Source organism: Nycticebus coucang, chromosome 10 (assembly GCF_027406575.1).
Source record: "Nycticebus coucang isolate mNycCou1 chromosome 10, mNycCou1.pri, whole genome shotgun sequence".
NCBI lineage: Eukaryota > Metazoa > Chordata > Mammalia > Primates > Lorisidae > Nycticebus > Nycticebus coucang.
In genome coordinates, this window is record NC_069789.1 from 93,656,461 (window position 1) to 93,682,287 (window position 25,827).

At 48.3% G+C, this 25,827-nt stretch overlaps 1 protein-coding gene across 1 annotated transcript in view; it reads right to left on the bottom strand.

The window, feature by feature from the left end:
* RCSD1 (RCSD domain containing 1) overlaps positions 1–25,827 on the bottom strand; it is a 65,319-nt gene that overhangs the window by 3,540 nt on the left and 35,952 nt on the right. The window contains exons 3-7 of the mRNA XM_053605989.1: positions 14,796–14,897; positions 13,623–13,712; positions 9,764–9,832; positions 7,177–7,380; positions 4,540–5,238 (exon numbers count right to left, since the gene is read on the bottom strand). Of these exons, the coding sequence (XP_053461964.1) occupies positions 4,540–5,238; positions 7,177–7,380; positions 9,764–9,832; positions 13,623–13,712; positions 14,796–14,897 (1,164 nt within the window). The remainder of the gene's footprint in view (positions 1–4,539; positions 5,239–7,176; positions 7,381–9,763; positions 9,833–13,622; positions 13,713–14,795; positions 14,898–25,827) is intronic.

Genomic DNA, 25,827 nt, shown 5'->3' on the forward strand with positions numbered 1-25,827 from the left:
AAGAGTGAATTTCCCCATCCTTTGTGTGTTACAGAGCCATGTTTGAGGGTACCATCTCATCATTATTTGTTTATGCCTCTGCCTTTTTCATCTTTGAACCTCTAGTATCTTACACAGTAGGGATAACTAGATGTTGATCCTATAGGACAGCGGTTCTCAACCTGTGAGTCGCGACCCCTTTGGGGGTCGAACGACCCCTTCACAGGGGTCACCTAAGACCATCCTGCATAGCAGATACTTACATTACGATTCATAACAGTAGCAAAATTACAGTTATGAAGTAGCAACAAAAATAATTTTATGGTTGGGGTCACCACAACATGAGGAACTGTATTAAACGGTCATGGCATTAAGAAGGTTGAGAACCACTGCTGGAGGAATAACCAGATGCTGATTACATGAATGCAACCACCATTAGTTTATCAGATCTCTCTCTCTTTCTTTCTTTCTTTTTCTTTCCTTCCTTCCTTCCTTCCTTCCTTCCTTCCTTCCTTCCTTCCTTCCTTCCTTCCTTCCTTCCTTCCTTCCTTCCTTCCTTCTTTCTTCTTTCTTTCTCTCTCTCTCTTTCTTTCTCTTTCTATCTCTCCCTCTCCCTCTCTCTCTCTCTCCCCAGAGTCTCACTTTGTCACCCTTGGTAGAGTGCCATGGCATCAAAACTCACAGCAACCTCAAACTCTTGGGCTCAAGCAATTCTTTTGCCTCAGCCTCCCAAGTAGCTGCGACCACAGGTGCCCTCCACAATGCCCGGCTGTTTTTAGAGATGGGGTTTTGCTCTTGATCAGTTTGGTCTCAAACCTGTGAGCTCAGGCAATCCGTCTGACTTGGCCTCCCAAAGTGCTAGGATTACAGGCGTGAGTCACCTCACCCAGCCTTGATCTTTATATATATATATATATATATATATATTTTTTTTTTTTTTTTTTTTTTTTTTTTGTAGAGACGGTCTCACTTTACGGCCTTCAGTAGAGTGCCATGATGTCACAGGACTCACAGCAACCTCTAGCTCTTGGGCTTCCGTGATTCTCCTGCCTCAGGCTCCCGAGCAGCTGGGATTACAGGGGCCTGCCACAACGCCCGGCTATTTTTTGGTTGCAGTTCAGCCGGGGCTGGGTTTGAACCTGCCACCCTCGGTATATGGGGCCGGCGCCCTACTCACTGAGCCACAGGATAGGGATTAGATTAAGGAACTAGAAAATGGCTTAGTGGGTGCCTCCTCTGAGGGATCCAGGAAAGACCTAGGACAGGCCTGGATATCTGGGGAAGCTCGTGGCCCAAAGGGTCTACCTTGTAATAATTCTCACTGGTGACCCTAACCTTGTCCAGGTATGGGAGGGAGAAAAGATGACTGGAGACGATCCTCTTCCAAATTAAATAAGTGATGCACGTGTGCACAGGTACTTTGTACCTCTGATGGCTAGAGCAGGTGCCCCATATGTCAACATTAACTGAGCTCTGTGACCCTGGACAACACCTGTCCCCTCTTGGAGCTTTGGTTTCTCCCTCTATACAACTAGGGGATTAGACTAAATGGGGTCAAAGTTTCACTTCTCAGTGATGGACACAGAGAGTAAAAGACATGGACAGAGGGGAGCCACTCTTTTCTGACCTGAGCCGCCTGATTTGGGAGAAGAGTGTTCCTGGCGGTGCTGGGAACTCTCTTCCCCTTGCAAGTCTCACTTTGTCAGGAATAGAAGTGTTGAGGCTCAAGACAATACCAGTGAGCCTGTCCCTGTCCCAAAGCTCCTGAAGTATCTGTGGAAGCCTTCTTCTACTGTTTTTTTTTTTTTTTTTTTTTTTGCGACAGTCTCTCTCAGTTACCTGGGCTCCAGTGCAGTGCAGTGCTGTCATCATAGCTCACTGCAACCTCAGACTCCTGGGATCAAGTGATCCTCCTGCCTCAGCCTCTCAAGTAGTTGGGACTACAGGCACCTGCCACAATGCCTGGCTAAGTTTTCTACTTTTAGTAGAGACAGGGTCTCACTCTTTCTCAGACTGGTCTTGAACTTCTTAGCTCAAGAGATCTTCCCACTTTGGCCTCCCAGAGTGCTAGGATGAAGGGTGTGAGTCACTGAGCCCAGCCAGGAAGCCTTCTTCTCTTCCAGAAAGTCTAGCTTTTCAACCAAGGTGACTTTTTAACCCTTCAGGATTGCAAGATGCTGTCAGTGAGATGGGAAGGTCTCCTAGCAAGGCAGATGTCTACTACCTTGAATGTAAGATGTAGCAACCACTGACAGTTAACTATTTGAACCCAGTGGTTTCATCCTCAAAAAGGACAAGGGGTTGAGGCCGGTATCTGTCTTCTGAAGACTTAGAGAAATCTCCCAGCTCCAAAAGATCCTAAATCTAAAGATTGCTCATGCTAAATCAATTGAAGGGCTGTTCAGTTAGAATAGAAAGTATTAAAGAAATATAGTGCATCCTTCCCTAAAGACTCAACCTAGGGGTCTCAGTCATATGTCCTGAGTCTTTGGGACTTACCCTTTTTCCCCGCCCGATCTAGTTTGATTGAGAATGATGTGAGGGCCCTTACAAACACTTCCATTCCTCTTAGACCTAAGGTTGTATCATTAGAGAATTTTTTGGGGGTGGGGGGTCAGGTAATTTTGTCTCTTCTTTTAAAATTCGCACATTCACTCTACAGATGTTTTCTTAAGAACCTACTATGTTCCAGATTCTGTAGTCCATGCTGGGGTTGCAGTGAGGGAAAAGTTGAGAAAGACAATATAAAAAAAAAAAAGAGAATTTCAGTGATGCACACCATGTTGACAGAATGGAATGGTCAGGGAGGGCAACTTGGGGGGGGGGTTAGGTTTATTTAGACAGAGTGGTCCAGACAGGCCTAAGTGAGGAGGGGTCATCTGAGCTGAGATCTGAGGTAGGGTAGGAAGTTGGCCATGTGAAGATCAGAAGGAGTGTTCTAGGCAGAGGGGACAGCAAGGAAAGAGCTCTGAGGTGGGAGTGAGCCTGGTGTATTTGAAGAACAAAAAGATATTGGCATGGCTGGAGCACAGTAAGGGGGAGAGTCGGCTGCCAAGAGGACCCGGGGGTGATATCCTAACCCCTAGTACCTATGAATGTGACCTGATTTGGAAATGGGGCCATGGCTTATGCCATTAAGGATCTCAAGATGAGGCGATTCTCCACCTAGGGTGGGCCCTGCATCTACTGAGTGATGTCTTTATAAAAGGAAGGAGGGGGAAGCATGAGACCCACGGGCACAATGAAAGGCCACATGATGGATGGAGGCAGAGACTGGAGCGATGTGTCTGCAAGCTTTGGAGGGCAGCTACGCTCACTGCTATGCCACCAGCGTCCTCTGCAAGCCTAGGGATGCCACAGGTCACAGAGAGCCAAGCTGGGAGAGGCAAGGAAGGATCACAAGGGTTGCAGGCAGCTGTGGGAACTGAGGGAGAGGAATGGATTCTCCCCCAGAACCTCCAGAGGGAACCACCCCCACCACATCTCAATTTTGGAATCCTGGCCTCTAGAGCTGTGGGAAAGTACTTCTCTATTGTTTCCCACCAAGTTTGTGGTGATCTGTTTCAGCAACTCTATTACCAGAGGTGAGTAATTTTAGCAAAGAGTAGATGATACAAACCAACCAACCCTCTGGTTACTGTCTAGGGAAGGAATTATATAGGCTGGAAAAAGAAAAAAAGTGGAAGTAGGAAGCCAGAAAAGAGGTTAATGTGGTGGGAAGCTAAGGGCTTGGGTGAATGAATGAATGAATGAATGCACTAAAAAGAGGAAATACTTGCAGGTGACTGGGTTGTTGAGTTCCCAGAGACAGGAGGTGGAGGAGGGACACTGCCCCTAGAGCTCCAGATGAGCTTCTGGGAGCTAGTAGGGGACAGCCAGGTGAAGTGGGTTTCCATGAAAAAGGGCCCAGACATGGTGGGGACAGGGGGGCAGGGGCATTGAGTCATCTCCCTCCTCCTCCTGTGTAGCAGATGCCCAGTTTCTGTGAGTGAGTGAATATTACTCACAGCCTCCTTCTATAAGGCCTAGCTCAAATGCCACCTTGGCCCTGAAGCGCCCCAACTTCTTGCCCTCACTCTGCACACAGAGATCCTTCTTCCTGCCCTTGAGCTTCAGGCTCCCCCAGGAATGCCCCTGCCCACTGCCACCTCCCACCCTGTTAAGGCACATGACGGGACCGGTGTCCTGTGTGCCGGGCTGTGCACTGTTTGGAAAGGAGAACTCCTGTTCATCTCTGACCCCCGCAGCAGTGGGCCTGGCACCCTGGCCTCAGCAGACCTTGGGCGGGCGTCTGCAGATCTCAGCTCCCTGAGCTGGGCCAGAACACTGAGTCAGTGAGAAGCTGGGGAGAACACAAGACACATTTCCCTTTTTTGTCCTTTTGTCTCTTCAGCCTCAGGGACAGCCTGTCTCCATCCAGTCGGGACAGGAGGGAGCCTGGTGCCCTTGTTTCTGCACCCTAAGCTGACTTCCAAGGGGACTGTGAGGAGCAGAGCGCATGATAAAGGGATGCCTTGGCCCTGGCACTACCCTCCTATGTGGACAGGTGGGGCCACCTACCTGCACCCTGGGGGACGAGAGCCCATCCTGGACCTCGCTGCTGGTCTCCAGCTGGGCATGGCCAGTCCCAGTCCCGGGGTTGCAGCCTGGCTCGAGAACCGCCCCCTCCTCTTGCTTTTTCTTGTCTTTCTCCAGCTTGAGGTTGTTGTCTCCCTCCACTCCTCCGGGGGGACTCTCTGGGGTCCTCTCCATGACGGCTCCCTCCTCTGGCTTCTGTGTGTCGTGGGCCTCATGTCCAGGCCTGGCCTCTGCCCTTGGCTCCCCCTCCTTCTTCCCCTCCATAGACTCTCGGGTCCCCCTTTCCTCTCCAGCTGGGTCTTCCTCGCTGGGGCTTCCACACCCATTCTTGGCCTCTGGGCTGGAGATGGTTTGGGCTGGCCCCGGGGCCTCCTCCTGAGCACCGAGCTGGGCCTCCTCTGCAGCCCCATCCTTCCCCTGCTTCTCTGTCCTCCTCAGAGGGGGCTTTTCCAAAGGTTCTGGGTTTCTCCTCCCTCCCTCTCCCTCTGCCCCTTCACTGGATGGAGGGGATCCTGGGGCCTTGCTCTTGGAGGTGAACACCTCCTCCCCATTCTCTTCCGTGGCACCGTTCTCCTGAGATGACTCTGCGGCCCTGTACCCTCCCAGGTCACCGCAGTCTGACTGAGACCTTCGGAACCGCCTGGAAGGGGGGCGCCTTTTGATGGAGCCCCTTGTCCGTACCTGGAAGAACAGGGTAAGTGAAATTATCCAAAACCTGTAAAAAAGGCAAAGAAGAAGACTGCACATCCCTTCATGTCAGTCTAAAGCACTGCTTAACAAGCCCAGCCAAAGGTCAGCTAATTTCCTAGGAGAAGGTGCCATCGTTGGTGATTTATTACAGGTTAGAGCCCTGTGGGATTGTGAAATTACAGGGTAACCTGCAGACTTTTGTCTTATGAAGATGCAAATGCTTTCCATCTAGTAAAAAAGATATGATTTTACTGCACTGTAAAACTTTAATTCAGTATCTAACGTAACAATTTTAATAGTTTTAAAAATTGACTATAAATAGCCAGTTCTTTGAATGCTCTTTGAGTGAGCTTTACCATCTCACAGGTTTTCTCCTAAACTGACAAATGGAATAAAATATCCCCCTGTTTTGTCTAAGATCATATTTTAACAGTTTGAACATTATACTTCGACAAAAATTGAACAAAGAAGAGGGTTAGAAGCCTGCTGATGGCCAAACCCTGGTGCAGGGCCCTCCTGGGTGCTGAGTTGGACAGCAGGTGACCAGCTTCCTCCATTGTCCACTTTGCCCCTGCCACACCCCACAGCCGGCTGACCCTGGGAGTACTGAGCAGCCAGAGTGCTTTATTTTCCAGGGATCAGGTGCACTCTCGTCACAACTGTTCCTTAGGAGCACCCAGCTGACCTGCCAGAAGATGACATCCTCTCTGGGAAGCATTTGAATTTCAGAATCAGGTCCATGTTGCCCACTGGACTTGTCAATCCAAGTTCCATCTCAGAGGTTTGGAATGAGTACTTGGCTTTTAAGGGCCTTCTGGCCCCTTTCATGAGACCACCATAGGGCTAGCTCTGCAGGGTAGCATCGCCCTGGTCCCCATGGCTGGCCAGGTTCGCAAGTAACTTTACCTACAGCTGTGCTACTGTCAGAAGGCTAAAGCTTTTGGTATTATGACCAGGTAGCATCTCCTCCCTCCCAGCCCCTACTTGCTACCAGATGCCCTATGAGAAGATGGTGCTTGGTTCCACCAATGAGTCTCCAACACCCCAGGCTAGAAGACCTCCATCTACTCTGTCACCTGCCAACAGGCACAAGCCTGCCCCATCACCTTCTTTCTCCAGTTTATTTCCCTGGGTTCTCTCTATTTCTACACATTTGGCTTTTTTGCTGGATGGATTTCCTGGGATGGCCTAGAAGATCTAACTTCTCCATCCTTAATTCCAAAGCCTTACACATTTAGCATTCCTTGGCATCAGACCCCCTAACATCTCAGCCCCAGTGTGGCGCTGGCACACATTTGCTCAGTACCTGCCTGGACTGTATCTGATGCTCACCTCCCCTCCAGGGCTAGGGGTCTGATGAAAGGAGACATAAAGGGTCGGGGCAGCAGCTGCAGAAATCAGCCCTGCCATGCACGTACTCTTCATAGAGGGGACCATTTGGATGTTCCCTAGCTGGGGCAAGCTGCAGTATGAACGATCCACGCCCATGTCAGAACACGCAGGACTCCTCCCCTCAGGCCGGGTCAGGATGGGTTGGAGTCCTAGTGATCTGCCCAGCCCTCTGTGTGAACGCTGATCAGGTCTTTAGCTTTTGTTTTCAGCTTTTGATATTAACTATCTGTGCAGCTGGGATCAGCCCTGAATTCCCACCCCTCTCTCCACAGGGACTGGAACACTCAATCCCCCAAGCCTGCCCTTTGGGTGAATGGCACACTTACAGGGAGGGAAGATGAGAGAGGTGGGCTAGTGGTCTTAGTTCAGGAATCGCTAGCAAAGGACAGGACAAATCTCACTTCTGTTAAAACTAGCTCTGACTATAGCTCCAAAGGTTTCCTCTTTTCTTTAGGATAATAACAGTGTAGAGAAAATGCAGGGGTGCCAGTCCCCACATTTCCAGATGGACCACAGAACACCGGGACTGGAATTTACCTTATTGTAAGAGGGCAGGTGACTGCCTTCGGGAGGCTGGTCGAAGCTGACGGGCACCTCCTCTGCCTCGCCGGGCCGAGGCCGTATGCCTGGGCTGCTGGGGGTAGAAGGCGGGCTGTGAAATGGTGACACCACGGCCTTGAGTCCAGGACTCTTGGGTGAGGCCCCAGGCAGGAGAGCTGCTGGGTCAAAGGTTAAATTGGCCTGCCAGGAAAAGACGAGGAATTTCAAATGGGGGTGGGAGAAGATGAGAGCTTCTGCTTTAGCTTGTTGGTTGCCTGGCCTGAGAACTGGTTCAGACCAGGTGACATGAGGCTTTTCACGTTACTTCACAGCCAGTCATCCATGGTCACATCACGCCCTGCTTCTGGAAGCATTGCCTCCTAAATCCACTTCCGGCTGCCTGGCCTGCCACGAACTGCCTTCCAGAGTGCTCAGGCAGCACTGAAGTGGGTCTAACAAAAAATGCCCAGAACAACCCCAAATTATAGGCAAAGTGGCCAAAACAGCCCTGCCAGGACCTCACAAGAAGTCAGGCCTCCTGATCACCTTTCTCATCAATCAGTGGCCTCACTCTGGGTGCGAGCCATGTACACAGCTGTCCTCCTCCACAACGACTTCTGTGTTCAGTTTTGTTCTTGTTGCACACATTAGGCAAGTGGCTAAGAGGTTTGCCCTGAGATTCATGCTGGGTCTGTCTGTCCCTCAAGCCTCCAGAGGGACAAAACAGGATGTGTCCTAGTGATCCGCCCAGCCCTCTTTGTGAATCATCAGCTCTTTAGCTTTGGTTTTCAGCTTTTGACATTATCTATTCAGCTGGGATTGGTCCTGAATTCCCACCCCTCTTTCCACAGAGGGTAGAGCGCTCAGTCCCCCAAGCCCACCTTTTGGGAGAATGGCACCCCTCCCTCCTGGTAGACAGCAGATTGGTGGGCATAGCAGGCTGCCGAGCTCTTACAGGAAGGAGGCAGCAGAATAAACCACAGTGTGTGCCACACTTGGGGCGTCACGGCCCAGAGAAAACCAGACCCAAGCAAACACTGAAGTAAAGAAGCCTGAGGGAGTCTTGAGTTTGGTCCAGAGGATGTGTATGTGTGTGGGGGGGGGGAAGGAGGGGAGAGTCCCAGATCTAGCCTATTGTCATGGAGAAGGTGGTGGTGCCTGAAGCAATCCACCGAGGACTGTGTGTGAGTGTCCCAGATCTTCTTTAGGGCCATAGAGGGACACTCATCCTCCCACCCTCTGCATTTTCAAATCCCAGGAGAATCTTCCAGAGATGGGATGAGGGTGAGTGGCAGATACGTGGGTTCTCCCATCCACAGACCTGGCTGCCCATATTGAATCTTTTACTTCATAGCTGTGTGACCTTCAAGCCTTCAGCACCAATAGCCTTGCTGAGTCTCAGCTTCTTTATTTTTCCTAAGTTCTTAGCCCGGCTGTCTCAGTGCCTTTGGTTTCTGGGCCCGTCTGCTCTTGGCTCACCCTCCCACCAGCCAGGCTCTGCTGTCCTGGAGAGCTCCTGTGTGAACTTCAGGACTTGCAGGCTAGAAAGCCCTGTGCATGTTTAGGAAGGTGTCTGTGTTTTTATTGTGATCTTAAGAAAGAAAGTATAATTCTGATTAAGATCGAGTCATGGTGAGCATTAGATACATAAAATATGAAAGTTCCACAGCAATGCTGGGAGCCTGGAGCTGTGCCACAAGCAGCATGTGGTCAGTACCCAGGGAAGGATTTGGATTCACTGTGCTGCCATGGCTCAGAGGGCTTCCTAAGCATGAAAGGGGACCCCCCTCTAAATTTCAACCGGAGAAAACGCCTCTGTAAGAATGTCTGCAGATAAAATGGATCTTGTGAGTCAGCAGAAATTTTGAACTTTGGATTTTGGATCATTCTAGCGAATAAAAACCCCAGTTCAGAACCCATTCAATAGAATATTTAGAAGAAAATCTAGTTGCTAATGTATTCCGTGGTTCTTTCCCCTAAATGTCCCTAACTCAGTAAGGGTCCCATGGAATTTGGCAAAATTGTCATACTGTTGCTGACATTCTTAATGAGATTAAATAATTAGACACCCAAACCTCATTCTGAAGTTGTTGTGTTTCCCAAATAGGCTCAATAATGACTGGAAAGGGGAATGAGACTAAAACTATGGGGTACAGAACATTTGGGACCTGATTTCTGGCCCCTGAATGAGGGATGTGGTGGGCTACAGGGAGGCAAGATTAGGGTCCTAGGCTGCACCCCTCAGCTAGCTCTAGAAGCTCTTTCTGGAGCTCCCTGTTGTGTCTAGGGGAGCCCTGAAGCTTCCTAGGGTGATGGCCAGCGCTACTCCCTCCCTACAGCCAGGGCAGAATCAGGGATTCTTTTTTTTTTAAAAAAACAGTCTCACTCTGTCCCCAGGCTAGAGTGCAATTTCAGCCTAGTTCACAGCAACCTCAGGTGATCCTTCTGCCTCAGCCTCCCAAGTAGCTGAAACTACAGGCACCTGCCACCAGGCCTGGCTTATTTCCTATTTTTAGTAGAGATGGGGTCTCTCTTGCTCAGAGTTGCATAAAAGGTAGCAACAGGTAATGGATTCTGCACTTACCTGAAGCTTTTCAATCAGAGGCGAGCTCTTCACTTTGATTTTAGGAGGGTGGCTGGCGTTGGGTGATTTCTGCAGAGCAAATGAACCAAAACCAGTGAGATGAAGTTCTGGCTGGAGCCCAGAAGTCACAGGTGGAAGGAGAAGAGAAGTTGGCTTTGCCCCCTCATCACATAGTCCACCCAGCTCATAGTCCTGGGCGAGGTGGGCTCCTCTCTCTCACCTCATCTCACCACTCGCATCTCTGTGTCAGAGGCCGGGGCAAACAACCTTCATGTAATGGCCTCCCAAAGGCTCCTGTCCCAAGAAGAATGACCTCCCGGTCATTCTGAAGGAAAAGTGTACCTGGAGAGTGAGACCTTCATCTCATGACCTTCAACAGTGTGAATCAACAACTGGAGGGAATTTCAAAGATAAAAGGCAAAAATGACCTTCTGTTTCACACAAACAAAACAATAAACCACAGGCCAAGAGTGAAACCTGACACAGGTATTATTGAAATTCCTCCTGTGAACTAATGGTATTCTGGAAAATCCCACTACCAATGGTATTATTTATAAATTACTATCTTCCAAAACACTGAATATTCGTTTTAATCAGCAAACACCTGGTATCTAGGACATTCCAGGCATTATGTGGGTTGTAGAAAGATGAATATAATCTGATCACTTCCCTCTTTGCTCAGTTGTAGATACTTTTGTGATGAACGTATGTCAGGAATCTTGTCTGCCTCAGGATTCTATATTATCTGAAGGCTGACTCCTGGTTCTATATAAAATCTCCACAGTCATTTGAGAATGATGACAATGACATGATGACAATGAAGAAAAAGGGGAAGATGCGGTCGGTATTTTTGGACAAAAGGTAAGGCAGAGGAGAGATTTTCCTACAGCTTAGAGACCAACATGTACAACCTGCCCCTTGCCCCAGGTACTAATTTTACCTGAATCATAGGAAAAAGAATTACAATGATCTCAGAAATATTCTGGAGTATTTATTGAGTGAGATGATTGTATTTTAGTGATGGAAGGAAGGAGACTCACTCAATTGAACTGCTTGTGAACTTTCCAAGCTCTGAGAGCGTGGACTGGAACTCAGGAGACCCCTTTACATTCTAATCCTTGCTTTTGCAGGAGGCAGATTCATGCTCCTGGTTTGAGCCTCCTCTTCCAAGGTACAAGTGGGCTAGAGAAAATGATTCTAGGGACTCTTTCAGCCTGCATGAGACATAGTCACTTTCAGACATATTCCCAGAGCATTCTTCTTTTTTTTTTTTTTGAAGAGAAATTCTTACTCTGTTGCCTAAATTAGAGTGCCATGACATCAGTCTAGCTCACAGCATCCTCATACTCCTGGGTTCAAGTGATCCTCCTGCCTCAGCCTCCTGACAGGTGCTTGCCACAACACCTGGCTAATTATTTTTAGTAGCGATAGGGTCTTGCTGGTCTTGAACTCCTGAGCTCAAGTGATCCTCCGATCCCTCTGCCTTAGTCTCCCAAAGTGCTAGGATTACAGGTGGGAGCCAATGAGTCTGCCCCTAGAGCAGTCTTTAAGGAGCCTTTTGTCTGTGGTGAGTACAAAGAGCTTCCACCCCAGCTGGGTTGTACCTAGTTTCTGTGCTTTACAGTGAAATTTTACATGGGCTGGGGTTTTTGAAGATACTATTTTAGAAACTGCATCAATTTTGCTGATAAAATTTCACTTTAATAACACTAAAAACTCTTCCCTTCCCCATTTGACCACTGTCTTTTGAAGGCAGCAGAAAATCAACAGACACTGCCCCTTGACCATAGGACAGTACTGGGGTCCCAGCAGATGCTTCACAGAATCCTTATTCAGCAGTCCCCAGGCTTTTTGGCACCGAGGACCAGTTTCACTGAAGACATGGACCGGCTTCATAGGAGTGGAGGAGCATTGAGTTCTCATAAGGAGCATGCAACCTAGATCCCTCATGTGTGCAGTTTATAGTAGAGTTCGCATTCCTATAAGAATCTAGTGCCAGTGTTGATCTGACAGGAGGCGGACCTCAGGTGGTGATGTGAGCAATGGAAAGAGGCTGTAAATACAGATAAAGCCTCACTTGCTCGCTCACCACTCACCTCCTGCTGTGTAGCCCAGTTCCTAACAGGCCACAGACCAGTACCCGTCTGACCAGTACCAGCAGACAGCTCTTAACTCATTTGAACTGCAAAACAGAAACAATGAAAAAATAGCCGTTGATGCAGTTCCTAGAACTGGCAGCAGGTGGCAGCATTTCCTTTATGGCTGAACAAAGGGCTCCAGGCGTGAGGCTGGGACTAACACAGTCGCTGGAGAAAAAACAGCCTTGCATTATTATATATGTATGCATGTATTTGTGCACCACGTGGGATAAAACCTGTAAATGTATTTCCACAGGGCCACCGAAATGAAGCTGTTTAATCCATTTGCCACTAACCAAACTCACTCTTTTATTCCAGGGAATAAAACTTCCCCACCTAGCCTATCTATCTATCTATCCAGTTAGATCACATTTTACAAATAATGCAACAAGTTCAGTATGGTACAGGGACTTCTGGGCCAAGCCAGGGTTATCAGGGGGCAGCCTCACATTAAGCTCTGAGTGGCCATGGCCTCAGCCTGATACACAGTAGCAGAAACGCCAAGCCCAGAGGATGAGGGTTACAAGGAGAAGTCGATCCTCTGTAAGGAGAAGTTGTTGGTATTTATTTGGCGCATAACCCCGTGAAGCCTCAAATCATAGTGTTAGCACTTGAAGAGACCAAACAAAAAGCTCAGTGCTTTACATTTGTATTCCTTGGAATTCTTATCCCAGAATAAGATCCTTGTTTGGTGAGGACAGGGGGGTATTCTAGGAGCAAATGGGATTCCAGACCTCCCTTTCCCCATGTCACTTGACCAGAAGCAGCTCTGAGTTTCTGCTTTATCTTTGGGTTTCTGCTTATATGCTTTGGATTGACAAAAAGGTTCGAAAACTGATGATCTACTTGTTTCACTTCACCGATGAGAAAAGGTTTGCACCAAGAGGTTTGCCCAAGTTCACATGGGTACCTAGTGTCTGTTGTCAATATGCTGAGCCCCTAAAAAGAGCAGAGAAAAAACGAGGTGGTCGAAGCAGGATTTGGAAACTATTTTGGAGTTGGCCTCCCAGGCTGGACGATAGAACATGTAAATTCATTTCTGGCACAGATCATGAAGGTTCCTGTGGAGAAGTTACTCTCACCGCTACTCTGAGATAAAAGAGGATAGGCGAATGTGCAGGCTGGGAGCCTGGTGGTGGCTGTGATCCATGACACCAGAGCCTTGATTATGTTGGTAACATTTGCTATTTATATCTGAGGGCAATGAGGCCTCCTGTGTGCTCTGGTTTTCTTCCAGTGATCCTGAACAATAGCCAGCCTTTACAAGGACACCGTGGGACCTCGAGATTTCTTAGGGTATAATTCTGCTCGATGTGAATGTGGCCCCTCTTTCCAGGTGCTTTTTTCCTTTCTTGTTCCAAGGTCATCCAAGTTAGAACTAGGAATAAAACATAACTTCCCTGGCTCCTGAATCTGGTCTGTTCCTAACATAGGGTCCATTTTCTTTGCTGAAATTCCCAGGCTTGAAAAATGGTATTTCTGTCCTAGACAAATCATACAATAGGCTCAGTAGGAGAGATTAAAGAGAAGCCTAGTCTCCAAAACAAAGTATTCAGGGAGCATTTAAGAAGAGGAGATTCATCCTTGAATCTGAGATGGGGAAATTCCCTGCACAGATTCTGAGGTCTAAACTCTAAAGGAGTTTGGGGCTCCTTCCTACAAAAAGGAGAAAGAAAACCCATAACCAGCGTCCTCTGAGCCCCAGCAGCAACAACACTTACCTCCTCACCATTCTGGCCCAGCTCTACCTTGGGGGGGAACAGGGGGAGGGAACAGGGCGGTTTCCTTCTTGCTGGTTTACTGGCTGGCGTCTAGAGGGAGGCCACAGACACACAGAGAGAAAAAGAGAAAGAGCTAATCAGGCAACACGGAGGAAAAGAAAGGAAGTGGAAGCTGGATTTAGAAATGTTTAGGGATTTAGGAATGTTGAGGGATGTTTAGGGAATTTTAGGAATGTTTAAGAATGGAGAGAGAGGATTGCATGTCTTTGGAACTGCCTACTTACTAGTTAAATTAGTTCTATTTAACCATCTATCCATTTTGACTTTCTGCCTCTCCGCTCTTATTCCTTTCCTGCTAGAACATCCTCTTTTACTTGAGAGTCATTGGCCTGAACTAACATCTCAAAATGATATTGACATTCAGCTTTTGGGCAGTGCCAGGACCTCAGATCAATGCTATCTTCTTTATCCTTTATGACATCCCTATAATAGCTACCAATTATATAAAGCTGATTTTTTGGATGAGGAAACAAAAGTACAACATAGTGCACCTAAAAAACAAGGCAAGGGGCCATGATTGACCTCCCTCCACCCTGGGATCCTTGCCCCTCCTCCCACTTCAAATGGGCTCCTCACCCTGGATGACTCCAGAAAATCTAGCCCAAATCTCTCTAAACCTTTTCAATCTTTCCTCTGTTGGTCACTGCAGCCCTTTCCTTCCTGATCCCTGGTTTCCCATTTAAATGAGGACTCCCTTCAAGTCCTCCCTTCTCAATTTGGAATCTGGCCCAGCCTTGCCTTGCTCCTGATTCCAGGCTGAAGGGCAGCAGCAGGTCTGGGGACCTCTTTATTCTGAACCAGTTGAGGCCTGGTGCAGCTGTGCAAGATCTAAGTCTGTATCGAGGATGATCCATCCAGATGAAAATGAATCCAGACTCCCTCTGTGACGGGCACGCCTTTCAGCTCTCTGCCCACCCCTCCTGGCCAGAGGGGGAACCAGCATAGGCACAGAGGCAGTGGGACATTCCTGGCATTCAGAGGGACCCCTCTCTGGCTCCTCTTCCTAATTTGGTAATTATCAAGTCTTCTCCCTCCTTCTCCTCTGGGACAGACCCAGACTTCCCTGGCTCCAGCCCCTCCCAGACGCAGATGCTCACAAGCCTCCCAACTTACCTCCCTGGCTCCAGCTGCCTGCTCCCGAAACCGTCCAGCCAGCTGGGCCACTGAGGGGGATGTGGAGCTGTCCACATTGGCGTTGGCCTCTACTGGCCTTTCCTGGCAAATCAAGGAGGAGCAACAGTTAGTTAATCAGCAAACGTGCACGCAGCATGTTCTTTATGGCAGGTACCAGGTGCCAGGCAAGGCACTTGTTCTGTGGCTATGGGAATGCAGGCCGTGACAACTAGGCTCCTGCATTCAGAACCACCTGTCAACACATTTAGTGAATATCGACAATGTGCTCAACCCCAGGTGTGGCTCTGGGAACCTGAGACAAATAAAACTTGGTCCTGTCTTGGAGGGGTGCCTGGGGATTATGGTGGTGGTTCAGGCCAGATTCTCATTCCCCAAAGACCCTACTGGAAAAGGGCTGTGTCAGCAACAGCGGACAAGTCTCCTTCCCTTGTTCAGCACCTTTGAATAGCAGGGGCTGGCGAAATGCATTTGGAGAGATAAGCCTTTATGGGTAGGAAATTAGGTGAGCAAATGCCCTTTATTGAACTTTTGACACATATATGTGCCCTGTCTTCCCTACTTAATTGAGAGCCTTGGGCAAAGAAGTGTTCAGTAAGTATCTGTGAGTTAACAAATAAATGACCTAAGAGCTGATGGCCTAGTGAGTGGGAGCCAGATGGCCCAGGTTCAACCACTGACTTGCTCCATCTCTTCCTAGCTTGGGGACCCGGGGCAAATGGCTTTTTGTGCCTTGACAGAGATCACAGTAGCACATCATTTACATGGTTATTTCATGAACTAAATGATTTACTATATATCCAAAGTGCTGAGGCAAGGCCTGGCTCATTGCAAGAGCTCGAGAAAAATGGCTGGGGTGATTGTTACTAGCAGTGGATCTTGCCTCAGTTTTAAGGTCATCAGTTTACTGTGGCTGTGCCCTCAACAAGGTGCCTCCCAGTTCCCTGAAGAGGTCAAGATGCACCCCAGGATACTGTCACTCCTATGCACCGTTTGTCACCAAGTCATAAAGTGTAAGTCAGCGATGCTAGAAATGGCCACCTTGCTTCTGCCTTCTTTTGGGGATACATAACCACTGGTTTTAATGTTCTTTTACATCTCTGGTCCTAGAGACATTAGGCTTTTGGCACCATAATGATTGGCATTTCTTGCCAGGATTGAGCACTCCTTCTACCACTTCTCATGTCTCGGCTGAGACTGGGAGGATCTGGCAGCAGTTTGAGAAAGTCCATCTCTGTCTCTGATGGGTCTCCTGGCCTAAAAGACACCTAAAAGCTCCCCACCACCCCACCACATTGCTGTGCAGTACACACACACACGCACACACTCAATTCCGTGGCCCTTTTTTTTTAATGCTAACAATGTCACCAAGCTTTCTTCTTCGGGTGCGCCCTCCAAAGTAAATGCCATTGGTTATTCTATGATGCTGTCCCCTTGGAGCAAGGGAGGGGTGGATCCCCTCCACCACCTCCTGCCAACCTCTGGCAGTGATGTTAAGCAAATGCGGATAAAGCTTCCAGAAGAAGGCTTTGTTTAGAGATGTGAAATCACCGCCAGGACCTTGAATCTTCTGATCTGAGAATGGCTGTCCTGGAGGAAATGACAGGTGCCTCTTTCCTACAGCCAATTTTAATTCGAGCTCATCTCCACTCCAGCCTAAGCACCAAATGCTGACTTTGCATGAAGATATAAAAGAGTTCACGTCTATTCGAGATGCCAGATTTCCCCAGAATGCTGGAGAGAGAAAGAGATTCTGCTGCCCCGCGGTGGTTAGTTCAGGGCTCACAAGATCTGCACCTGTCTGACCTCACACTTGCCATGTTGGGAGTGGTCCTTGTCCTCCTGGAACAACAGAGAGGCTTTAGGGACAGTGTGTGGTTAATGGAGCCATAGCTGGCAAAGACGCTGGGCTGATCGGTTTGTCCATCTGTCTAATTTCCTGCCCACGTCACAGGTCAGTCTCCCTGCCTATGGCTATTTATTGCTTGGGGCCTGCTGACGGTGCACTTGATCTCAGATTCAAGGCGCCAATCACTGGCGGTGCAGGAAGGTCTATTCCAGCTAAAAATAGAACTGTATAGGAATTAAAAACTCCTCCCAAACTTCCCTGCCCCAAAACTGGGCTTGGCAAGGGGCTCAAAGTGAGAGAACTATGAGGCTTATGGAAGCATTTAGAGCTTAAAAGCTGGGTTAAAGGAAAGATGATAATATGTCTGAGTTTGTTTTCCTGGAGCCCAGTGAATGGGTTTTCTTGGGCCTGTCTAAGGACTCCAGAGCTTGCTTAAGCCTGGCAAATCCACTTACCACCAGCCTCTCTGCAGATGCTTCCCTGTGTTGTGGAAGACTGGTTGGTTTCTGCACAGTAAAACCCCGAGAGAGCAAGTAACTTGGCTAGAGTCACACAGGAGAAGCCAAATAGGATAAACCGTGAAACATTTGACTGCAACTCCTGATGATCCATCAGTGGGCATCAGTGAAGGAGTGCTGTTTGTGAGAGCGCTTTGGAAAGTGTAAATGTACTACACAAATCTCAACATCACGAGCCACTGGTCGTGGAGGTAAAACAGAGGAAGCATGGTCTTGGGGATGGGGCGGGGTTGGTGGCTCAGCCTGTTTGAGGCTTTGGCTGGATTTCTGTCTTGCAATGCTGGCAGGTACAGCTACTAACCTCCTCCAGTGGGTTCAATCCATGCCACCTCAGCCCTGGGCCAGAATCTTTCTCTCTACCCTAAGGCTACCCTGGTAAGGCCATAGTCTCAACTTGACTATGTTCTTAGTTCTAAAAAGGCCTTCAGTGTCCCTCCCTCCTCCCAGATTTTCCTGAGCTATCTTCAGCCTCCCCAGGATTAAATGTTCTTTCTTTGTTCCTTGTGATGTTCATAAGGTCCTTAGCAACATAGCCTGAAACCTACACTGTGCTCATCTACGGCTGGCCTTTCTTCCTCCTCCCATTCAGTCTGACCTGCTGGTGTCAGGGCCTGGGCACCTGCTCCCAGGGCCACCAACACCCCCCACACGCTCACCCCTGTGGACCACACCTAATTGGGTCTCTCTCTGCCAGCATCCGCTCTCTGGGTCTTGGTCACTACCTTGACCTCAGCTTGTTCTTTCTTCCTGGGCCATTCTCCGTGTCTTAAATCTGTTTCCCGGACTCATCCCTGTTTGTGTGTTGCTTTAGTTCATACCTGTCTCTATAGATTTCAGGGCCTTTACTCCATTCTCCAGGGCCAGGTCTCTCTTGGCAAGCCCACCCCACCACCACTCCAGCTGTGTCATGCCAGCTAGCTCAGAAATCATGCCTGGAGTTACATTCTGACTATGCCAAGGCCAGGATAAAAATCACCTCTGCTGTTTACTTTCCATTTCTATGGGACTTTCTTCTGAGAACCGAGGAGCCCCTGTGTCTATATGGTTTGGAACTTTCCCCACGCCGTTGCCATGTTGAGTAAATACAATTTGGATGCTACTGGCCGTTCACATAATGAAAGCTTTGTGTATGGCCAGAGTTGGGCTCTACCTACCTCCTATTTCTTCACCTCATCCTTGGCCCAATGTCTACATGTCTAATGGTCTCTCTGGGCTATGGTTTAGGGAAATCAGGCAGCAGGAAGGCCTTATCCTTTACAGCTCGAGAGGAGAAGCAATGAGAGGACCTGGCCAGGGAGCTGAGGATGCCTGGATCTTGGCTAAAAGGAAAGTTTTCTTGATCACCAGAAATAGGCCACAGCCCAGAGCCTCCAAGCATGCTAGCTTCCTCAGTCCGCCAGACGGCCATGCAGAGTGCTCCCCTTCCTCCAATGTGACCATGCTTACATCGTCGCCTCAAAAGGATCAACACAGATCCTCTCTAGGGTGCTGCAACAGTTCCAGAACCTTCCTTCACACCCCTCCCTTACCCTAGCTCTTCGATTCATCCCCACATCTGACCATTACCATCCTAGGATGACAGAAAGGGCACTGGAGTGGGAACCAGGTAGGTCCACTTGACCAATCTGCCTACCCAGAGCACCTCCTACATGGCAGGCACTGTCCTTATAGCAGCTGGTATGTTTGCTGTAATCCCTGCCTCTTCTAAAAGGGGAAGCTAGAGCCCAGAGTTGCTAAGTAACTTGTTATTCAGGTTAGCAAGTGTGAGCATGAGAATTTTCTGGATTCTAAAACGCTAGCTCTTTCCACACCAACATGCTCTACTAACTCTACACCATTACTAGAAAAGTTATCTTTTTTTTAGAGACAGAGTCTCACTTTATTGCCCTCGGTAGAGTGCCATGGTGTCACAGCTCACAGCAACCTCCAACTCCTGGGCTTAAGCAATTCTCTTGCCTCAGCCTTCCGAGTAGCTGGGACTATAGGCACCCGCCAGAAGGCCTGGCTATTTTTGTTGTTGTTGCGGTTTGGCGGGGTCCGATTTTGAACCCACCACCCTTGGTATATGGTGCTGGCACCCTACCCATTGAGCCACAGGAGCTGCCCTAGGAAAGCTATCTTATTCAGTCTCTTGTCAATAACATTTCTCGTTCTAGGCCTTAGGGTTCAGTGAATAAGACAGAGTTCTTTGTCCTCAGGAGCTGCTAGTTCAGCAACAAACACATGCACAGTGAAATTCTGATGGGAAAATGAAACAGGGCACTTTTTCCATGGGGATGTGGGAAGACAGTTCTGAAGAGGGATCATCTGAATTGAATCCAAGTTGGGAAAAAGGGAGGAGGAAAATTGTTCAGAGCAGGAGCACTGATAGGAACAAAGGTTGAGGGACAGAGAAAAGAGAAGTGTGTCAGGCATATGCTGTGCACAAGAAGGGGCAGGGAACACATGAGGTGGCCTATGGACCTGGGCCCACAGTTTGTATTTGATTCTGAGTGAGTCAGATGCCACTGGAGGGTTTCAAGGAGGGATGTGACCTGAATCATACATCAAGAGGCTGCCTGGAGGACAGTTGCGAGTACGTGTAGAGAGGGCAGGAGGCAGGAGCTGGCAGTGGTCCTCGGAAAAGTGGTGGTGGAGTGGACCAGGCTCACAGCAGGGGATGGGATTTGGAGGGGGGACCGCAAGGAACTGCTGATGCACTGGGTGTGGAGGGCAAGGGGAAATGAGGGTCGAGGACGACACCTGGGTTTTTGTCTTGGGTAATGGGATGCCTGGGTACTTCCTCCTGTGCTGGGGAAGACTTGTAGAGGGGAGAGATGTGGGTGGGGCTGGGTGGGAAATGAATAGTCCTTTCTTGGCTATGGAAGTTTGAAATGCCTAGTAGACATCCAAGCGGAGCACAGTATTGGAAGCTGAATTTACACCCAAGTCTGGAGTTTAGAGGTTGAGTTCAGGCTGGAAACAAAACTTGGAGAGCCACTCATTAAGATGGCAGGTGAACTCACAGGACTGCATAAAATCAGAGGCAACATAGAGTAGGGAAGAGAAGAGGTCCAAAGACTGGACTCAGGGTTGTCTGTTCCCACTGAGGTGCCTTTCATCTGCAAAGGTGAGGGGACCCGCTCCTGGTATCCTAACAGGAGCCACAAAGACCTTTTAGTGTAGATTGCAGATGGGATGGGTCGGGGCCAGAAGGTTTCTTTGGCCGAAAGACAGAGTAAGAAATCCTGAATGTCACACATGAATGCTGTGTCCCCCATCCATGCTGTTGGGTCTCATTCATCCTTTCTTGAGCATCCTGGACATGGTGGAGGGTCCTCAAGGAGGGAACAGCCTTTTTGAGGGGAGGGAGGAAGGTAGAAGAGGCAAAGAAGAACAGCAACAAACAGATAAGACAGAGAAATAGAAACGTGTGAACAAACACGTGTGATCAAATATTTCACTTAAGACCAAAAAAAAACAGTCCCAGCTCTCTCCTGCGTATCCACTTGCAGGCTGTGTGGATCTAAAGAGGAAGATCCTTGCCTCTGCAGCTCTCTCCCTGGGAGAACAACATTGACGTGTCTGCTCACAAAAAGCACCCACAGGCCCTGACCCCGGGCATGTGTCTCCATTTGGACCTTCAGGGCTTCCTATTTCTTCCTAGGACTGGGTGTTGCAACCCAGGGGCACACAGAGGGACACAGTCCTGACTGCTTCCATGGTTTTAAAACCAGTATAGTCCATGGCTGCAGATGTCTGGGAGGGCTCAGGTAGGGCTCAGCACGTTTAATGGTGACGACACAGGCAGGGTCAGTGTCTGGGTAAATTCCCAGGTAGCAGCAGTGGGGGATAATAGACAGGGGAAGGAGATGCTCACTGAATGTCATTATAGTGATAGGACTTTATCAATGTCACCTGGCAGATGATGTGTGGGAAATTTCTCTCTAAAATCTGGTAACTGTCATAGAAGCATAAGGAAAGAAATTATTTTGAGCCTGGTGGGGGTGGGGCTGCATAAATCAGAGAAACAAATTCTGAGTCAGATCCGGGTCTCAATCTTCTCATATAGGTTGGGTACGAACCTCTCGGGGTCTCAGTTTCCTTGTCTGAAAATGAGGTTATCTGACATCCATTAGCCTTTGCTCCACCCCAATCTGCAAGCAGGCGTCCTGTTGTCTGGCAGCTGCACCGGCCTTCTTCCATGGCCAGCAGGAAGTAGGCCAATAAGCCCAGAGTCCCAATAAGATTCAGAATTAGCCTTGTCCGTCCCAGGCATGGGACACTGACATTTTACAAGGTAGTATAGAGCCCAGGCTCTGAGCCAGACTGCCTAAGTTCAAATCCTGGCTCTGCATTTACCAGTTCTGTGGCCTTGGACAAATTACCTAACTTCTCTGTGCCTCAGAAGGCCTATCTGTCAAATGGGGATGATGATGATAGCCCTTATGTTATAGGGTCATTGGAAGTATTTAATGAATGCTGGATGTTTAGCACAGGGACTGGCATGTAAAAAGTGTCAGATAATTGTTATCTATCGCTGAATGTTGGCTACAGGTCTATCAGCTCCCCCTGAAGGATGTCCAGGATACCGCCTAATCTCCTCTTGTCCCTCCACTCCCTCTGGGCTAGAATTTCAGTTGGCTAAGGTGTGCTCCCCACAGATTCCAGTCATTCTTTGCTCAAGAATGGGATGTCTTGACTCAGCCATTTTGGTGGACTATTTTATTACCAAGGCAGGAGGTTAACAGACTCTCTCACCCCATCCCTGAACTCATTTCATACTTGAGAAACTGGTGTGCACAGTATCTAGCAACTAAAAAATAAATAAGGCTAAGTTTAATTTTATGGCTCTGAGGTCATGACCTAGGTCTTGAATAACCCTCTCATCCCAGCTGTCCAAAGCTCTGTGTCAAGTCAAACAGCTGAATGAAAAATATGAAGTCCATGTCCATTTAGAGAATGGAGTCACAAAATGTGACACCACCATATTAGGAAATGTTTCCAGCTATAGAAAGGACTGAGGCTCTAATTTATACTAAACAAGATGACCCTAGAAAACATCATGCTAAGTGAAAGAAGCCAGGCCCAAAAGACCACGTGTTGTATGATTCCACTTGGAAATGTGCAGAATGGGTGAATCTACAGAAACAGGAAGTAGGTGAATAGTTGCCTAGAGGAGATGAGAAGACAAGTGGAGAGGAAGCTGAAGAGCGTGGGGTTATTTTTATTCAGATGATAAACATGTACCAAAATTGATTAGGATGATAGTTAGACGTGTCTGTGAATATACTAAAACCCATTTCATTGCATTCTTTAAATAGGTGACCCATATGGTTGGTACATTGTACTTCAATAGAACTGTTATTTTAAAAAATGTCTTCCACTTTGTCTGTTAGTTTGTGGGTAGGAGGGGCCAAGGCAGAGAGACCAGCTTTGTTTCTGTCCTTCCTCCTGTCTTCTCTACCCCTCCAACCCCTCCCCTCTTCCCTGTTCAGCACCCTCCACCCCCAGGTTCTGCCCTTTCCTGACCCAGCATGCCTTGTAGCTGCAGACACCTCTAAGGCATCTTCCAACATGAGGCCAGGAGAGCTTACAGGTCTGGGAGGAAGACAGGATGAGTTTGCTGTCAAGTGCCAATGGAGGGTCTGACAATTAGGAGCACTCAGTCTATGGTTGTTCATTTATTCATTTATTCTGCAATCATTTATTGAACACCTACATAAAGATGAAGTTTTATAGTCCTGGCATTCAAGGAGCATCTAGTCTAATTGAAAGACAGATTTGTAATAAAACAATGATAAAAGCCCATTGCCGTAGTTGAGAAATTTATAGCACTGCAGTAGAAGCTTAGGAGGAGGGGCACTTAATCTGCCTGGGTAAACTGAGGAAAGCTTCACAGAGAAAGTGATGCTTAAGCAGAATCTTGAAGGATGAGTAAGTGATTGTGTAAGGTGGGAGTGAGGGGGCTCGGGGAGGGCCTGTTCCAGGTACAGGGACTGGCTGGCATGTGTGAAGTGCCAAAAGCATGGAAGAGAATGATGTCTTTGGGAAACATTAGTTCAACATAGTCTAAGTAAAAAGTGAGACAGAAGAGAGGTAGAAAAAGGGAAAGATTTGGCTTGTCCAGAGAAAGGCATATCTAAGTTTGAATTCAGGTTCCAGAATCTATTAGCTGCTTAGATGACCTTGGGAACATCACTTGATTTCTCATCATCTGTAAAATCAGGTTGGCTAGACCTCTGTCACTGCACTGTGATGAGGAGTACCTAAGAGGATAACAGCCCTCAAAGCCAGCACTCACCACGACCTTCAGCCAGCTCAGACCTCACGTTCCCTCTCAGCACCTGGGAAGCGCTCAATGAAGGCTGTTACACTCGGGCTGTGCTACAAAATGCAGACTTTATTCCTTGGGCTAGAGAGACCAGGAAGTTACATAATTTACTGTTTAGAAGAATTACTCTGGGAGTAGACACCATAACAATGTATGTTTCGATCCATTCTAGGGAACATGAGCTATTGGAGGGAATCTGCTGCTACCCCTGGAAGATGGTACTATTAAAAAGAAGAATGTGGTGGTGGTATCATCTTCTTCCTCCCCTCCTCCTTCTGATTATATTGTTGTAATTTTATATGCTCACCTACCACCAAATGCAGAGAGCTCTCAGAGGCTTGCTAGGGGGGTCCCGAGCACAGTCCTGCATTCATAGCCTCCCTTTTGTATGACTTTGGTTAAGACACATGAGCTTCTGGAGCCTCAGCCTCCTCATCTGTAAAATGGAAATAACACCTGCATTGCCTTCCTTATGGGAGAGTCATGAGGATCTGAGGACACAGTGAATGAAAGCATATTCCCTGAGAGGTACACAGAGGATGGGGTGAGTTTGGTCTATGGGTTACTGGGGAACAGGGACAATTAAGCAAGTATTTAAGGTGTGTTAGGTTAGTCAGTATGGTAGGCAGAATATTGGCCTCCAAAGATGTCCAGATAATAAACCCTGAAACCTATGAATATGTTAGGTTAAACGACAAAGGGAAATGAAGGTTGCAGATGGAATTAAGGTTGCCAATCTGCTGACTTTAATACAGGGATTATTTGGGTGAGCCTTGTGTTCTTATGAGGGCCTTAAAAGTGAAAAAAGGTGGCAGAAGAGTGAGAGTCAGAGTGACAGGAGGTAAGAAAGACTCAACAAACTAAAGCTGGCTTTGAAGATGGAGGAAGGGGCCGCAGACCAAAAAAATGCATGCAGCCATTAAAAACCAGATAGGGCAAGAAAATGATCTCTCCCCAAAAGCCTCCAGGAGAAATGCAGCTTGCCAACAACTTACGTTCGATGAGACCCAATTTGAACTTTTGACCCCTAGAACTATAAGATAATAAGTTTGTGTTATATGTGCACAAGCCACTATGTGGTCATTTGTTATTGTGGCCATGGGAAATTAATTAATTCAGGTACTCAGGTATTTGCCAGCACCCACTATGCATCCTGAGAGCACAATGGTGAAGAAGAGAAAGTCCCTGCTTTTCACTCGAGCGGTTGTTCCAGCGGGGAGGGAGAGGAAGTGAACAAATGAGCAAGTGAACTCATCGTGCATGAGTGCACAGGGTGGCCATGTGACAGGGGGCCCCTGGGTGTTGACCATGACCTCTGAGGGGTGGCGGAGGTGACATGGAGCTGAGGTGCTGTGTTCATGGAAGGACAGGGTGAAGGGCACAGCAGGGGCACCAGGGGGGAAGGGCTAACCTGGCCACGCTTGAAGGTTGAGCAGAGCTGCTCATTCTTTTGTGAAGACTTCAAGGAGGTGAAGACTTCAATAAGACGCTCCTAGGTCTGGTGTAGGGCATCCTGGCTGAATGCAAGATGAGGCTGCGGAGGAACAGAGGCCAGATGGTGAAGGACCCCTACCTAAGTTAGGCTGCCATTCTAAGGACCATTCAAAGTCATTGGACAGTTTTCAGCAATAAAGCAAAGCCATCATATTTGTTTTGCAAGCTCTCTCTGGCTGCAGTGTATGAAGTGTAACAATCAGGCAGGCCAGGGGTGAGGAGTGGGGAGTAGGGAGGCAGGAGGCAGGTAGACCAGCTGGGGGCCACTGCCAAGGCCGTGGATGGCAGAAGATGAGATGGTAACAACCACATGCCTCCCATGGAAGATGAATCCTGGCTCCGAAAGATCCCATCACCAGCCTGAGCTTCTTGTTGGACTTGGGTCTGCCCAGGGGAACACGAGCTACATTTGGGAAGGGTGAATGTCGGGGAAAGCTGAGACATTAACACAGGCCCACTTATTCTGAGGTGAAGTGGCAAGAAAGGAAGAAACCTCTGGCAGTGGGATGTCTGAAAGGATTGTGGGGATCAGGAATCTCTAATCCTTGATTTACAGTTAGCTGTGTGGTGTCAGCACGACCCCTTCCTGTAATCCACAAAGCTTCGGTAAAGTTCTCCTGCATGCAGCAGCCTCTTATTTAATATTGTAGGTGCTTTTTAAAGGGGAAGAGTAAGAATCAAGAGCCTCTGTGGCCCACATTAGTGGGGGTAAGGTATTGCTTCAAGAGGCAAAGTTTACTGGTTCTTCTACTCAATAGGTATTGAGTCCCCACCAAACGTCAGACACGAGGCTGACTCTAGGGGTTCCTGAGAGCAAAGCAGGCGAAGCTCCCACCTTTT